At 41.5% G+C, this 16,986-nt stretch overlaps 1 protein-coding gene across 1 annotated transcript in view; it reads right to left on the bottom strand.

Annotated features, from left to right (window-relative positions):
- Positions 1-15,209, bottom strand: part of CPNE7 (copine 7) — a 640,312-nt gene extending 625,103 nt beyond the window's left edge. The window contains exon 1 of the mRNA XM_078669226.1: positions 14,517-15,209. Within this exon, the coding sequence (XP_078525352.1) occupies positions 14,517-14,696 (180 nt within the window). The 5' untranslated portion in view covers positions 14,697-15,209. The remainder of the gene's footprint in view (positions 1-14,516) is intronic.
- Positions 15,210-16,986: the final 1,777 nt, after the last annotated feature.

The following is a 16,986-nucleotide window of genomic DNA, read 5'->3' as shown; positions in this document are numbered from 1 at the left end:
CGTTAACTAACTTTATTCTCGCAAAGTAGCCTTATTGTATAGTACGGCCATTATTACCCCAACGCACTCACTACAACCTTAGCATATACATGAAATCAAAAATGCTGTTACTTTTAAACACCCCCCCACCCATTTCCTTCCAGATACAGATTTCGGGCAGTTGCACAGGTTTAAGTTGCCTTATATAGTAACTGTTTCTTAACCACAAGCAATATCTTTTCAGTAGGCCAATATGTTCACTGTTATGCTGCTGGTTTATGAACCTTGTGAGGGGCTCACGCCACTGCAAAGTAGGTTGCCTGTAGCCTAAGTAGTTGAGAAGAAGTAACAAATTAATGGGGGCCGCCTAAGAGCCCGTCTGAAGGCCGGTGTTAGTTACCTGTGCACGTTTTAAACGCTTCCTGCCGGTTCTTTCCGAACGTTGAAAATGGAAAATCACTTCTATTCCGACCAGTGGAGTAGATGCTTGTTTGATGTTCCTTGATTGAGGCTCCCTGCGTAAAACACAATAGTCGGAACTTTTGAAAGTTTTTTTCTTCTCTACTTTCTTGAACCCTGTATGGTTTGATCTGGTACTTAGCCAACACAGAAATGGCATTGTAGACGAGGTCGTTGCAGGGTGAATAGTGACTTGCATATGTTTAGTGATACGGGGTCCCAGTCTTTAACATAAAGCACTGTGACCAGGGGCCCGATGTAGGTCGGTCGGTAACGGCCGAAAATCGGTATTTTCGGCCGTTACGACTGGTATTTCAGAAATGGTATGTAGGGCCCTTAATTTTACGGAATCGGTAAATTTACCGATCGGTAAATTTACCGATTCTGTAAAATGCCGAATCGGTATTTTTACCGATTCGGTAAATTTGAGATGTAAGTGGGACTCTTCTGAGTCCCACAAGCCTTACAAAATCGGTATTTTACCATCAAATCCAATTTGATGGTAAAATACCGATTCCGGTGTGCGTGCACATGTGTGCATGCACACCTCTGCCATATGACAGGCAGACCTGCCCTTGGGGCATGTCTGCCTGCCACATGGCACCCGAGCCTGTTTTGGGGGGGCCAGAGGGTGTCAAAGTGACACCCCCTGCACCCTTGTGAAATTCGGTATTTACCGATTCGGTAAATACCGAATCGGTAATGCCCATTCATTCCTATGGGCTTCAAAGCCCATAGGAATGAATGGGCATTACCGATCGGTATTTACCGAATCGGTAAATACCGATTTTCTCCGATTCGGTATTCCAGCACATCTGGAATACCTACATACCCACCCCTCAGATTTACCGATTCTTAATTACCGAATCGGTAAAATTCGGTAATTAAGAATCGGTAAATCAATCCTACCTACATCGGACCCCAGGTTCTTAAAATTACAAACAGTCTAATAGGCCTCTACAAAATGCGGAAAAAGTTTTTGATAAAACCTGCTTCCAAAATGTAGATTTTAGCAATGTAAGTAAACAGTGCTATTGTTTTTAAAACAGTCATTTTAGAAACTCAACAGCTCAAAGAAAACATGTTGTTAGGAAGCTTAAAGCCATTCCATCAACTAATCCCAATAACGGCTTCCAAGCACCCTTTTTCGAGGTTGCTCACACTTTTTTCTGTTTTTTTTCACGCATGCCAGCACAATGGCAAGAAGGCATGTTTAGTCACTTCAACTCCTGGTCCCTTGCAGCATGTCTGACTCGTCCCTGTGGCTAAAGTGGAGATTGCAGAGGAGGGTTGGCTCTGTCGGTTATTTTTTAACATCAATGGGGCTATCCCACCTTATGAAGACCATAGTAGGTCACATCTCGCTTTAAGGATTGGAGTGTTTTGTGTACCACAAGTGCTTTTGATATTCGCTGCTCTGTCCTGCAGATGATTGCACGAGCGTCTGGATGTCAAGGGAAATGGTTATTTTGTCACATAACTGTAGTAAGAACACCACTTGACTAGTGAGCAATGAGATTCTGAATGTCAGCCAGTTTATCCACAGACATGGATAGATTTTAGAGTTAAGTGTAGACTAGAGTATTAAATAGCAAACACAAGGAGATGAATTGCTGAAACTTTTCAGACACTTGCCCCAAGTTACAGATCGGGGTTGATTCAATCATCGTTCTTTAGTTCACTTTGCCACCTCAGTTCAGACCCAGCTATATGCAAATCAGTCTTGACCCCGTGCCTCATGGGAACAGTCCAGCCCAAATTGCCAATCCAGGTCTTCCCTGAACCGGACACAAGCATCCTGGGGCCGCTTTTGGGTAACACCCCTAATCAGCTAGGCTAGCTTGAAGCCAGTGGCAAAGGACCCACTTCGGGTATACCCTGCCAACAAGTGTGTGGAGTATTAAGATATCCAGGTTTATCGACCTGGAAGCCCCTTGGTTGGATGAATGCTGAGTAGTTTACTTTGTGCCCCTGTTTTGTTGGCAACATCGTTAAGAGGATGTTATTTCCACACATGCTTAACTAAATAAGCTAGTTCCCCATGTTGGCTGTTACTTAAGTGAGTAGTTTCCCTTAATCTCCAATAATCTGGATACGTTAAAACATCTGCAGTAATAATGCACACAATGTTGGTGAATGCGGGCCCTGCAGCCAGAGAGATTAAGCTATTGGCATTGTAAATGACAATGCCATTTATCTGCTTTCAAAACCAACACATAAATACAAAATTTGTCATTTACAATGCTAATAGCTCAAACTTTTACAAAGGCGAAACCGTTGCATTGTAAATGCTTGTTTCTGTTTGGTACCACCAAGGAAAGCCTGGTGGTCCCCTAAAAAATGAAAACATTCCAACTTCCTGGGAGAAAAATTTCAGGATGAAAGGGTCGTTCACGTTTTGTTTTTTTCAAAACCAAGCTCCCCATAGGAGAATTTGTTTTTGGAAAACAAAAAGGTTTTCTCAGCAGACGTATCAAACATTTCAGCCGCTAAGTAAACTTTTGGTGCCTTCAGAGGAGCTACCAAGACAGAGGTTCTTCTGAAGGCACAGAGATCTCTGCCTGGCCAACAGAGGTCTCTAAATATAGTGATCGGCCATCCAGTTAGTAATCTGGTCAAGGTGGAGCTTGTAGGTACCTCATAGGGTATAACAAGGCCGCCAAACTCTGAACCTAGCCCTAAGTCTAAATCTTAGAACAGTCAATTGCATTCTGGGTAATATAGGGACCTTTAAATGATGCTAAAGATCCAATGTGATATAGCGATTTGCTCGGTCTTCGCATTAGGCAAGAGGAGTATTGTGGTAACAGCTGAGCCAAAGCAAAAAAAAGAACAGTGTCATCCAGATGAGCTCTTTGTTAGGTAATGGTAAAGGATGATCTTCAGCAAATAGCTCCAGATTACACCTGGCATATTTTTTGCATTTTTATTGGGCATTGTTAAGTAGCTTGTTTTATTCACAGAGGCCAAATAATAAGCATAATGCAGCACACACAATAGTATCCAATTGCCATTACAGAGTTACATTATATACAAAGGTAGAGCATAACAAGGTAGCTGCAACTTTGGCTGAGAAAGTCTGCAGAACAAGTACTGTTGAGAGGATGCCACACTGCTTATTAAATATCTTTAATCCGTCACTGTTGGAAATGACCATCTTTTGCATGGCACTTCCCCAGATTTTTGCCTTCTTGTGCCAATCTTATTTTTGTTGGCCTCAGGACTCTGCACACTTTATATCAGCTAACCAGTGATAAAGTGCTTGTGTTTATCCTTTAAAACTTGTTAAAATTGGCATCTGGCTCATTGGCACATTTAATTTATTTAGAAGTCTTTAGTATATGGGAATTTATGTAAATGTAAATGTAAATGTAGTGTATCTTGTATAGCGCACGTATCACCCCAGACGTGGCATCAAGGCGCTGTTAGCATACCGCTGAGGAACCCTTCCTGGCCTCTCCCTGTGAATTGCCCACTCCTGGGCACCCCCAGGGTGAAAGCCAGGCATCCTAGCGTTGTTGGGGCCGTTGTGGAGATTAAGCAAGCTATTGCCCAGAGTTGCAGCGTGGGACCCATGATTAAATTAGGCACCGAGGCGAGAATTATCAGGTCCGATGAAATTGAGATCAAGACCCGCCGAGGCAGGAATTGAACCCTGGTCCCGGGCCAGACCTCTGCATCATTGAACCCATGTACCCAGGGCCTGTATATTAAATGTTATTAGTGGGCTGCAGCACTAATTATGCCACCCAATAAAGTAGCACTGTAAACCATGTCTCCAGGGGTGCCAGTGCAGCCTGAGTGTGCAGTTGTTAAGTGCCATTTCAACCTGGCAAAACAAACTTTTTGCAAGGCCTAAACTTTCCTTTTAGATACTTATAGGTTGCCCTTAAGGTAAGCCCTATATGTCTATAGGGCAGGGTGCATATTATTTAAAAAGTAGGACATATATATTTAAAATTTTACAAGGTAAGGGAAAACCTCCAAAGTCGAATTTAACTGTGGCAAGGCTGGCTCTCCTATAAGTTAACACTGGTTCACAATATTACCTCTAATACATGGTAAGTTTAGTTTGGGAGTAGCTAGACAAATGGTGCAAGGGCTAACTTTATTAGTAATTTAAAATCCATCCTAATGGTCACGTCGGATTTTATATAACCATTTTGAAAATGACACTTTGGAAAGTTGTAATTTTCCTGCTTAAAACCAAAAGGTCAGGCGACCAGTTGTCACCTGACCTGATAGCTCCCCTCTGGTTGCTCCCAGGGGGCTATGGAAGTGGGGAGTGAGAATCCTCCCTTGACACAATAGCCCGAAGGCTGTGCTCAGCCCCTTTTCTGAGCTTCAAAGGACTGCTACCTTGCCACTGGGAGATGATGCTCATACCCAGGCCTCTCTCCACTTTGTCTCTTTAGTCAGGATGGCATTAAACTGAGTGGGAATATAGGAACTAACTAGAACTGATCTAGTGGGTGTAAAAGTGCTTGCCCACCACTCACAAGCTGACAGTGGGCATAAAAGTGGACCCACAGACCTCTCATCAGAACACTCATGTACCTGTGGAGAATCAGCAGAAGGACTGCACTTCTGTTTGAAGAACCTAAAGGAAGACTGGACCTTGTTGCATTGAATCCAGGACCACCGAATGCATCTGCCCACCTGACCAGTAACAACTGGACCTACCCTGGATTCTGCTGCTGGCCTCTGCTGGCATCCTACGCCCCAAGTGGTTCCTTCCAGGTTAAGGACCCTTGGCTGGTGTTAGAGTATCACAGCCATCAATGTGGATTCGCTGGTCAGCCTCAGCTTGCTGGTTCACTGAAGGAGGTTTGACTTCCAGAAAAGTTTCAAAGACCGAATGTAGAGGGCTTTACCTGGAATGACATCAAGCAGCAACCCGTCAACGTCGATGCCTTCCTGGGCATGGACTTCAGACTTTTCCTGCTCTGAGCTTTCCCGCCTTCATCTATGACTGCAGCTGGGCCCTGCTCTACAGCAACCTGCCGTCATCATACCCTGCTTCTGATCCAACTTTAAGCTCGCCCTGCCGATGACTCATCGAGGACCACTTTTTCTCCATAAAATGTTCTAAGTCCATATGTAAACTTTCCACTCGGCCCTACCACAAAGTAGATGCCTGATCGTATGGCCGAACACCAACCTCAAACCATGAGTGTGGCCATTCCTACAAATATGGAAAGAATGAACACTGATGCAGGGTTGTAAAATCACCAAGAACTGTCACTGTAAGGAAAATCTGAACAACTACTGCAGTGGAGTCAATGGAATTTGGGGCCAAATGGACATTGTGAACATTAGCAAAGGAATTGCCTGTTAGCACTTCTGACATCGGATTTCAAGGTAGCATCATCACTGAGGAATAACTTAAAGAAGGTCTACTTCTCTTCTCTGCAGAACCTGGACATATACAGACTAAAGGCATCATTCAGAGTTTGGTGAAATGGAAGTAATGTCATAAATTTGCAGTTCTCCCACCTAAACTAAACCATGGTTTCTCTCGCTTCAATGGGAGGTGGGGGGGGCTAATGTATTTCTAATAGCTGAGCCTCAGCTTGTTCTGCCATCAAAATCCTTTGACGAGTGTCTCATCCACCATGGGACTAATGCCTCAGAAGGTCCATCCTATTTAAGACAGACCTTCTGATGTATATTTTATCTGCCAGGCCATGCTTTTTGCTTCTACGACCTGACAGGAAATATCAGCAATGCCCCCCATGTGTGGATAGCAAACTCTCTGAGCATCGTGGTCATTGAATTTTGAATTTCAGAAACAACTAGCAGCTTTCAGGGTTTATTTCTAAGATCCAAGAATAATCCGACTAGCTGATATAGCATGGTGGCAAGTCAACATTATATTTTCCATAAAGTTCTCCCACCATGTTAGGGGGAGCACTTTCGGCAAAAACATAACTCTAAATGACCCTGTGAGTAATTCCATCAATCAGTCAAACAGGAGTTTGTATAGCATGGCTACTCACCCAGAATCTCAAGGCACTGTGGAGGGTGCTGATCCGTCTGGGTGTGGCGGTTCATTCTATGGATACACCACCATATGATTACAATGCCAGTAGTCCACACTCTGACAATGTTTATGTTGTTGTGTGCTTATATTTGATATCCCCCTTCAGAGACGCAGTATAGTAGTATGGACGGTATGGTTAGAGTCTGTTAACCAAAAGGATGGTGTATCCATAATAAAGGAAACCACGTTTCCTGGATTTTTTTTACTTGGTCACACCAAATCACCAAGATTATCACCTTGTTTAATAGAGAATACGATATAATGTACATTTTCCCTGAACAGATCAGTAGGGAGATTTGAAAGCTCAACCTACATGACAAGCAAAAGAGCTTGTCTTTTTACCAAAGGGTTGTACGGTACCACTTACATGTATGTATGTATGCATGTATGTGTGTATGAATGTATTTATTTATTTATTTACTTATTTTAGGGCTGTTTTGCATAGCAGACTATACGTACATTGGCTCTTTTAGGGGAATTCCTGACACTAATAAAAACAAGGATGGAAAAGGAAAAGTAAACAGCTGGTGTTCGTTGCTTTAAATGTCTACACTAATCTGAGGCCATAGAAGATTAAATGAAAATGAGTCTATCCGACCATAATCCCCCATTAAATCCTGATTAGTTGAGCGTTAACCAGGTGAGACATTGAAAGGGGATATGCGTCAAGTTGTGTATTAACAACAAAAATGAAAACACCAGTGGGTTTCTCTATCCCTTTCACACCCCTTTTTTGTTCGATCACTCTTCCTTCCCCGGACTGATAGACATTAAATGCCTGTCTAAAATCGCAGCGGTAACCTACTTTGGAATCCAGCCTTAATATAATCCATTCTTTGACTGTGTCCAAGTCCCTCTCACTGACTCCATGAAGAGCATTCCCCCCATGATACCCCCTTATTTTCTGGGGGGGACCATCACGCTTTCAGGGTGACATGGAGTATGCAGGCACGAGCGTACCATATTACGCTTATATGACGGAATCTGTGTCATTGCAATTAGATGGACTTCAGAGAGCCAGATGTGAAAGAAATAAGTAGTTTTCATCAAAGACACTTTCTGAAGGCTTCTGAAGTCATTCACAGTCAGTAAGTAGGGATTTGTTCGTCTAGATTAAGTTAGGGAATACCATCATGGACATGAGTTATGCTCCACCAGTGATCTCATCTAGAGGTTTCTTCTAGCCAGTCGGGTTTCATTTGATATTTCATCTAACTCGCTTCAAATTGCAGAGCATTAGCCTTGTGAAAATTAACACTAAATACATCTGAGGTGCATTAGCGTCTTCTATAACCTAGTTAAGCGCCATATGAGTGAATTAGACACATTTGAAATGGAATATTATAGGTTTTAAACTGTAAAAAATGCATCCTGTGGCATTACTATATTCCTCTGCAGGTTCTTAATTGGTTGACAGAGATAACAGAGATTCTCCCGCTATCAAAATGAAGACAGCACACAGCAATATATTTTGTTCTCTCTGACAATCGTGTATGTTTCCATTGTCCTACTGCCTGTAGAAGGTTGGTCGAGAATATTATTGGTGATACGAACTGTTGGAAAAGTGTGAGCACAACCAACTCTGTCAGTAGTCAAAATCCTGGACCATAGGCTCTCCTGCCTACTCATTATCCTCAACCTTTCCTCAGCGTTCGACAAGGTGAATCACAACAATCTTTTAGAGGTTCTAGAACACGGAATGGGGTGGTCAGCAGACGTCCTCGAATGGTTCACCACATTTATTCAAAATTGCTTGCAACAAATAAAATTGGGTGGCTCACTATTGCTCGCGTCACCAGGTAGATTTGGAATTTTTGAAGGATTCACAATCTCTCATACTCTTCAAGCTCTATATTGAACCACTGACGGAGATCCTTAGACAAGCAAACGTTTCATACCACATGCATACGAATGACACTAAGCTGTACTCAAAAATATCCTTGCTGGGGGATATCTTTGACATAAGTGACACATTCGTAAAAACCCAATCCTGGTTGACATGTAACCAACTCCCGAAAAACAGCCCCATGGATGCCATAAAATGTCAACCTGTTATCATTGAATCAACAAAATCACTTGAGAAAACCCATGATAAGAATCTTAACACGCAGCCACACATCAACTACCTAAAAACAGAATTCCCACTTCTCTCCCCCTAGCTACAGCTCCCCCCGCAATTCATGAATAGATCAACCACCTGGGTGCCATTAAATGTAATCTGTTATCATCGAACCAACAAAATCACTTGAGAGAACCTGTGATAAGAACCTTAACATGCAGGCACACATCAGCTCATCGACACGCAAGGCGCTTCTCTATCTCAACCTCCCCAAGAAGGAAAAACCATTTCTCGCACCAAGAGACTTAAAGACCGCAGTCCAATCCCTAGTCTTAGCTAGACTAGACTACGGGTGTGCAACACTAGCAGGTTTATCAAAATCACAAATTGCAACATTCAAGTCAACCCTCAATGCCGAAGCAAGACTGATAACAGGAAAAGACATTTCGACCATACCACACCCTTGCTCAAGTCTGTACAATGGCTCCCCTCCGAAGCCACAATCCAGCTGAACATAGTTTGCCCGACTTACAAAGTTCTGCACTATGATACACCTGTGAACCTAGCACAAAAACTCACAATCTCAGGAGGCAGCCACTCCCTTCGGAGCACTAGTTCACCTTTGTAATGCAGCACTCCAAGGTTTGATAATTGATTTTATAGACCTACCTTTAAACTTTGTTCTTCATGTATACACATATGCGGTAAATATATATATATATATATACTAGCGAAAACTAAAAAGCTAACAACAAAATAATTTTTAAAAAAATCCTCACTCACATTACTTTGACTTTGAAGTGTTTCTGGGGAAAAAAACCAATACAATTTCATACAGGAAGAGAAAAAATAGACTATGCAGAACCGAGTTATACGTTTTTGAGATAGACAGTTATGGAACGCATTCAGTACTGGGTTTTCAATGACGTCACAGCACGCTAGAAGGTCCATATGGAAGTCAATGTGTTCTTTTTACGAGAAATTAACTGGAGAGTAACATTCCTCTTACTCCATCTGAACACACCATTTAAATTGGAGGAGACTTTTATCAGGCTCACAAAACACAGTTTCTTGCAGCGCAGCAGGCAGTAATAGACAGGTTTCATGCGTTTCCTAACCCCCGAATTTGGTAGGTATAAGTGCTTGTTTATTTCCTGAGATCTGCCGGTTAAATTACGAGTGCCTGCCTTCAGCTTGATCCCGAGGCTTTGGCATCAAGAGAGCTGTTGGGTTGTGCATGTTGTCCTATGGAACGCGGCTTAGTGACTGCATGCTCCTGTGCTTGGCTGTTTCCCATTGTCTTTCATCAAATGTGGTGGGCAGGAAAGTACATAGGATGGTGTTTCAAGGACGGTGAATTTATTGTGCTTGTTGTGCGTGGGGGAGGGGCCATGACTCACAAAGAGGAGAAGCCTTGAGTGGGTGCTGAAGCCTCTCCGTTCCCTCAACAATGCTAAGAAAAATATGTTTTCACTCTATGCATCTTCATACGTGGAGTTTTTTTTTATGTATTTTACCAAAACCAGGCTAGAAGGAATTATATTTATATTATACGGTGAGGTAAAATCCAATGTATAGACCTCCTGACTATTAGAAGATTTGTTTCCCTGAGTACATTAATTGCAACATGCAATCTGTGAGGTAACACACAGCTTTTGATTTCGTAGTATTGTGATAATAAATCTGTAAATGGGCACACAAATTCTAAATAATGACTTAATAATATGTTATTGTGCCACATTTATTTCATTGTTTACACACGCGCACATATGTAGACACATAGATATATATATACACATGCACACAAACATACACTATGGCAGTGAAAATAAATGTGGTCCAATAACTCATCTTATTTAGAGCAACTGTATTAATAAATGTACATTCACACATATAGCCTCTAAAGATCCCGTGGACCCAATCCCCTAGGCCGGCTCAGTTACGGTGTCCCAGAGAGGCCATGCCCAAAACACAGTAGTTTTGCTGCCCGCACTAGTGTGTCCAGGGAAACATAGTATACGATATATATAAATATATAAATATATATATATATATATATATATATATGTATATATATACACATATATACACACACACACACATATATATATATATATATATATATATATATATATATATATATATATATATATATATATATATATTTATTTATTTACACACCTTGTCAGGTTAATGCACAGGCACATAATTGCTGCGTGCCTCAGCCTATTGTATGGAAGGAGCGCTATTTTATTGCCTTTCGACCTCAACCCACCACAGCATTTTCATAAAATGAAGCACAGCGGCTACCTGTCCACCCCTAAGAAAAATAGGGCAAGTGATACTTCTCTAACAATAGCAAAGCCTATTAATAGCCTGGCTCTTGGGGAGGGAAGGATTGAAGTCCGGCCGACAAAGATGCAAACTCAATACCCTATTGATCCAATCTATATATACATATATATATCCCAGAGCCCTTTGAAGTCTTGTTCCGGTTGAAGGCGAAAGAATTCTGAGACAGGTCGGTCAATAGGACAATCAGAGAACATTCAAAAGGGCATTACTTCTAATAACCAGTAGTACTGGCGATGATGCAACCACATGGAGCATTGATAGCGTCGTCAAATAACTTCGATCAATCAGGTTTCTTGCATAGCGCGACTACTCACCCGTTAGGGTTTCAAGGCGCTGGTGGGGGTTGGGCGGATGCATCTGCAGTTTAGTCGAACAGTGAAGTCGAATGGAAGAAGAAGAAATATAACTTGTATAGTCAGAATTTACAGCCTTTGACTCCATAGAAGGCATCCTTGCATCAACATACCGTATAATTCGCAATTACGAATTGCTAAACATGGCTTAAAAAATACATTATTTCACCATTTAATTGCCTACTTAACATTTTTACCAAGACGTCTAGTAGTTGACAGGAAGAAAAAAATAATTAGGTACGTAGAACAATTCCAGTGTAAACAGTGGTCCCCAGAGGGAAATCTCTGGAAAATAATTGGGAACTGGCTGGTACTCCATATATCACAGATGCAGAACAATTACTGGAGGATGTGACAGGGCCTTCCAAAGTCCCAGTATCTACTCATGTGCAAGTCGCTTAACATGAAATAAAACTTAAGAGGGCGTTTTGCTAACAAGCAAATTCAATTTTACACCCCTGGGGTTCCAGTCATACCATTTGCCACCGGTTTCACATTAAAGGGTCGTTGTACTAGACACAAACTAGCTCTTTTATCTAGTCCTGCTTCTCTAACCATCTCCAACAATAGGCATTCCAGAATTCTTCTTTAGTTTGATGATGTCTTCTTGAGCAGCAGTTCTTAACTAGAGCGCTGTGGACCCCAGGGATCCGCAATGCAAATTTACGTGGTCCGCAGGCGCTTAGAAAATTAAGCAATATCGGCAGATTAATAAAGTACATATAACTAAGGAAGTAAACTGTAATATTGAAAAATGTTACACGTTCTGTAAATGCGAAGGAATTTGACATCAGAGTCTAAAAATTAAGTTGGTATCCTGTGCTTTATTTATTGGAGCATCGCGAGTAAACAAACAGACTACAGTATGGGCAATCAGTCGCCTCTCTTAAAGCAGAAAACAAAACATTAAGGAGGGTCTCAGGGAGTAATTTAAAGACCAGCAAGGTGTATATCCCCTATCTTACATATGAAAATAACACTAAACACCTTGGGTCTGGACAAATAGTGTAAAGGTGAGTAGTGGAATAGGATGAAAGTATGTCGACAGGTAAAGGTACCAGCCACCTCAGTAGGGAGGAGAAAGTTTCTTGTCAGTACCCATCATTCACATTTTGTGGGATTTCATCATTTGGAACTGACCTCCTCTAGCTCAGACAACCAGTCTAGAATGATTGACTGGAATGTCTTAGGCAGATCGAAGGACTAGAGGATGGCTGTTAACTCAACTGAGTTTACCAAAAAGCCCATAGGCACAAATTCATGCTATGTGAAGAGGGTCGAAAATATGTGCAGCGATAAATTATACGAAAAAATGTGTTAAAAATGACTAGGGGAACTCTTTCTAAACTTTATTCTTAGAGATCACTTGTCATATTTAAAAAGCAGTCTACTAACATTCAAAATGATCAAATGTTAGGCAATAATATAGGTCGACATGTTTCTGCCCACGTAAAGATCTAAATGTATCGGGGCATTCCTCAGGACCAAAGAAGTGAAAAATGTAAGTTGCTGCAAATGACACAAAATAGTGAAAAATTATATGAGACAGTGAAAATTGCCAAAAGTAACAATTTTTTATACTCCACCGGTAATGTCCAATCTAAGTAGTAGAGGAAATTATCGGTTACCCATAGTAATTGGGTGTCACCCTCACCTCAACCTGGTAATTACTCAGGGAAGGGGGCCCCGCTCTATCCGTCGGTACCCCGGGCGGACATTACTCGATGTCCGCCCGGGGTACCGACGGACATATAATTTTTCACTATTTTGTGTCATTTGCAGCAACTTACATTTTTCACTTCTTTGGTCCTGAGGAATGCCCCGATACATTTAGATCTTTATGTGGGCAGAAACATGTCGACCTATATTATTGCCTAACATTTCATAATTTTGAATGTTAGTAGACTGCTTTTTAAATATGACAAGTAATCTCTAAGAATAAAGTTTGGAAAGAGTTCCCTTAGTCATTTTTAACACACTTTTTCGTATAATTTATCGCTGCACATATTTTCGACCCTCTTCACATAGCATGAATTTGCCTATGGGCTTTTTGGTAAACTCAGTTGAGTTAACAGCCATCCTCTTGTCCTTTGATCTGCTTAAGACATTCCAGTCAATCATTCTAGACTGGTTGTCGGAGCTAGAGGAGGTCAGTTCCAAATGATGAAATCCCACAAAATGTGAATGATGGGTACTGACAAGAAACTTTCTCCTCCCTACTGAGGTGCCTGGTACCTTTACCTGTCGACATACTTTCATCCTATTCCACTACTCACCTTTACACTATTTGTCCAGACCCAAGGTGTTTAGTGTTATTTGCCTCTCTTAAAGCACCTACATAAGAGAACCTGCATTAGAACCAAAAAAGACAAAGCGATATACAAGGGTTTGGCATATCGCTTCGTCTTTTAGAATTAAAAAACACATTTTGAAAAGCTACAGCCTTCCCATTAAAAGTAAAAATTAGATTTTCTATATGTGTTTGCAAATTAAGTAAAATATTTCATCCTTTGTGTATTTGTGTGATATTTACTTGTGTATGTGTTTTTGTGTATTGTTTTGAGGTTCAAATCATAGAAACCGCTTGAGCTGAGGTTTCCCAATTCCGTTAATGATTCATATGGGGGGTAAGGTCCCCGGATTCCATCAGTGGGGGTCCACAGAAGTCAAAAGATTAAATACTGCTTCTCTTGAGAATTGAGTGCTATTGTGACATTTCTCCTTAGATGGCCATTTACGGTGTTTGCAGTCGGCTAGTAAAGACCACTCCATCTATAAGGGCTCTGGAGGACCTCTGTCCATAGACAATGGCTCGTAGGAATCGGTATACAAATGAAGGCCCAATGAACAGTTAGCGGAGTGGAAGGGGTACAGCTTTTGGCCAATGAAGCACACAGTACGTCACCATTTATTAAACGTATTGCCCCATTAGGGAATGGGTCGTCACTGGCCCAGTGGCAACTGAGTACACTGTTATGTAAAGAACCATCTTCTACTTGCGTCTTGCTGGCAATTGCAACCGGAAATTGTCCACCTAGGGCTACTCCCTGACTGCACATAGCAAGTGTGAACTTGGTAATCAAGTGAGTGTTCTGGTACCATTCTGCCCTAGAACCCTATTGATGCAGAGGCACTGGACTGTGTGGGAATAATTCACTCTCTAGAGGACAATTTGCCCCAGGGTCCCCAACCTCTTATGTCACCAAGGATACAGAAGGAGTAGACATTTCCATGAACCAATAATGAGACTGAAGAAAGAGGCACCTACCTCCATCCACGTTCCCTGGGACTGCATAAGGAGCACCACACATGGGTCTGACTTGTTCAGTGTGTCCCGGTCCAGCAGGTTTTTGCAGCAGACTCGTAGCTCCACTTTCAAGACGCATCCTGAAGGGACCGCCCCCAATGGGGATTGGGTGGCCAGGTCTGAAATCTCATCGATATTCATGTTCCAATCCTAAGCCACGAGGACAGCAGGGTAAAACTTGTTTGTTTCCAGAAGAACACCTTGGTTCTCTCACAAGCACTTTCCTTCAAAGGCTAAAGAGCAAATGCATCAAGTATACGAGTAAGATGGTGCTTAACCACAGCACAGTTCATTCATTTGCAAGACATTGGAAACCTCCTAGATATGAATTTGGATGTGCTTTAATAATTTCCTAGAAATTGGGTAGATCTGGCTGAGCACCAGATGGAATTCGCTCCAATTAACACCTTTCTTCTTCTTTGGCTTCAAGCAATGGCTCGCAAACCTATTCAACTAATATTGTTGTGTATGTCTTAAAATCCTTAGCAACTGGATGATGTCTATGATAGCCGTTGTCCAAAGGAGAGATCAATGTCTTGGAAGAGATAGAAGATATGCGAGCACAGTGCTTGGAAGAATGTCAGACAACCTCAGATCTTACATGTGAGATGAGTCCACGGCAGATATCACTGAACAGACACCGAAAAGAAGATTGGGTTGCTTTCTGACAGGTGTGGCTCTCTGAGGTCTTCTCATGGGATCAATCTTTCCTGCTGAGGCAGCTGAGAAGTCTCTGTTAACAGTTGGTGTATATACCGTGTTTTAGAGACCTCAATGTGTCTGTATTGATTTCAGTCGTGGTGTGCTGTCCGTGCCTGGATCAGCTTCAACAAGATAAGGATTCCAAGGTGGTTATCTGTAAGTAGAGAAGTTGTTGGTTAGTTGACAAGCCATACACGTGATAAGCATCATACTTCAAACTTAATTTTATAGATCTCATAAAGGAAAATTCTGTATTGCGATTAGCGCTGCATCACGATTAGACAGTTAGGCTACCGTATTTGCTAAGTCCACACACTGGCCCTTTTAAGCTTGCCTATCTGGTATACCAGAGGGCCAGACTGTCCAGTAGGTCAATCCAACACTGACTCTCCTCTCTAGTGAATTTTAAGATCTCAGGTCGCACTGTCCACTGCTCACATGGCATTCGTATCCCTGATGAATAACTTTCCTTCATCACTTTGAACCAAGGTTCCAATATCTCATTTTTTTCTTTCCTTTGGGATCACAAAGCAGTGACAGGCTTTGTATTATTTGGAAATTGCTATGCCTTACATACTGTCTCGTCTAGCCTTTGAGGTGAGAACTCAAAGAATATCCATCTTTGTACCTCTACTCCCTCATTTTTTTTTTTGCTTAGAACATTTGGGGCCACATGTATCAAAGTTCCATTTTCTATTCCCTAAATAGCACTTTTTAGGGAATGCAAAATGGTATGTAAGAAAATAGAGATTCCTACAGAGTCACAATCGCAATTAGGGATTCGTTATTAGGAAATGCTACTAAGTTTGTTCCTATGGCCCACATGCATCAAGCATTTTTGGAGTCGCAAACGGTGCGATTCCTTAAAATCGGCCATTTGCGAATGCAAAAGTGCTGTTTGGGATGCATCATGCTATTTTAGAAATTGCAATTTTTTTGCAAATTCTAAAATTGCGATAGCACATAAGAAATCGCAATTGTGCAATTTCTAAAATGCTATGCATCATTTCTTTAAAATGTGCGATTTTACAAATTGGAAGTGCAAATTACCACGAAGTTCAACCTCGTGGTAATTTGCGAAATTGTTCAAATATGCACAAAAATGCATTTTTTAAACTGTTAAGTTACAGACACACATGTCCTTAGGACATGTGTGTATGTAACTTATACTGAAAAGTACATTTCATGGGTGCAGGGGGGGGTCATTTGCACCCCCCTCTCCACCCTTGAAATGCATTGATGAATTTCTATTTCAAATTGCGAATTCGCAATTCCCATTCATTCCTATGGGCATTTTGGCCCATAGGAATGAATGGGAATTGTGAATTCGCAATTGAAAATTTGCATTTTTTATGCAATTCGGTAAAAATAGTGATTTTTACCGAATTGCAAAAAAAAAGCTAAAATATTCATGCATAGGCTTTTGCGATTTCTAAATTGCGAATCGTTATTTTTCGCAATTTAGAACTCGCAAAAGCCAATATTGATGCATGTGGGCCTATGTGCCTAAAGAACAATAGGTGCGAATGGTTTTGCATTACCTAATTTGAGTTACCTAATTGGTAATCGCAAATTAGGAAATGCAAAACCAAGTGTGCCCGGGGACCCAAGGCCCCCCCTGAAGCACCCCCCCAAACAATATACACATGTAAAGCTCACCCATGCCCTAGGGGCATGTGAGCGCTACATTGCACTTTGAAACATGCATTTTTTAGGCATTTTCAAAAAT

The sequence above is a fragment of the Lissotriton helveticus genome, chromosome 12 (assembly GCF_964261635.1).
Source record: "Lissotriton helveticus chromosome 12, aLisHel1.1, whole genome shotgun sequence".
Classification (NCBI taxonomy): Eukaryota; Metazoa; Chordata; class Amphibia; order Caudata; family Salamandridae; genus Lissotriton; species Lissotriton helveticus.
Note: the sequence above shows the minus strand (reverse complement) of the source record. Positions and strands in the feature narration are given on the sequence as shown.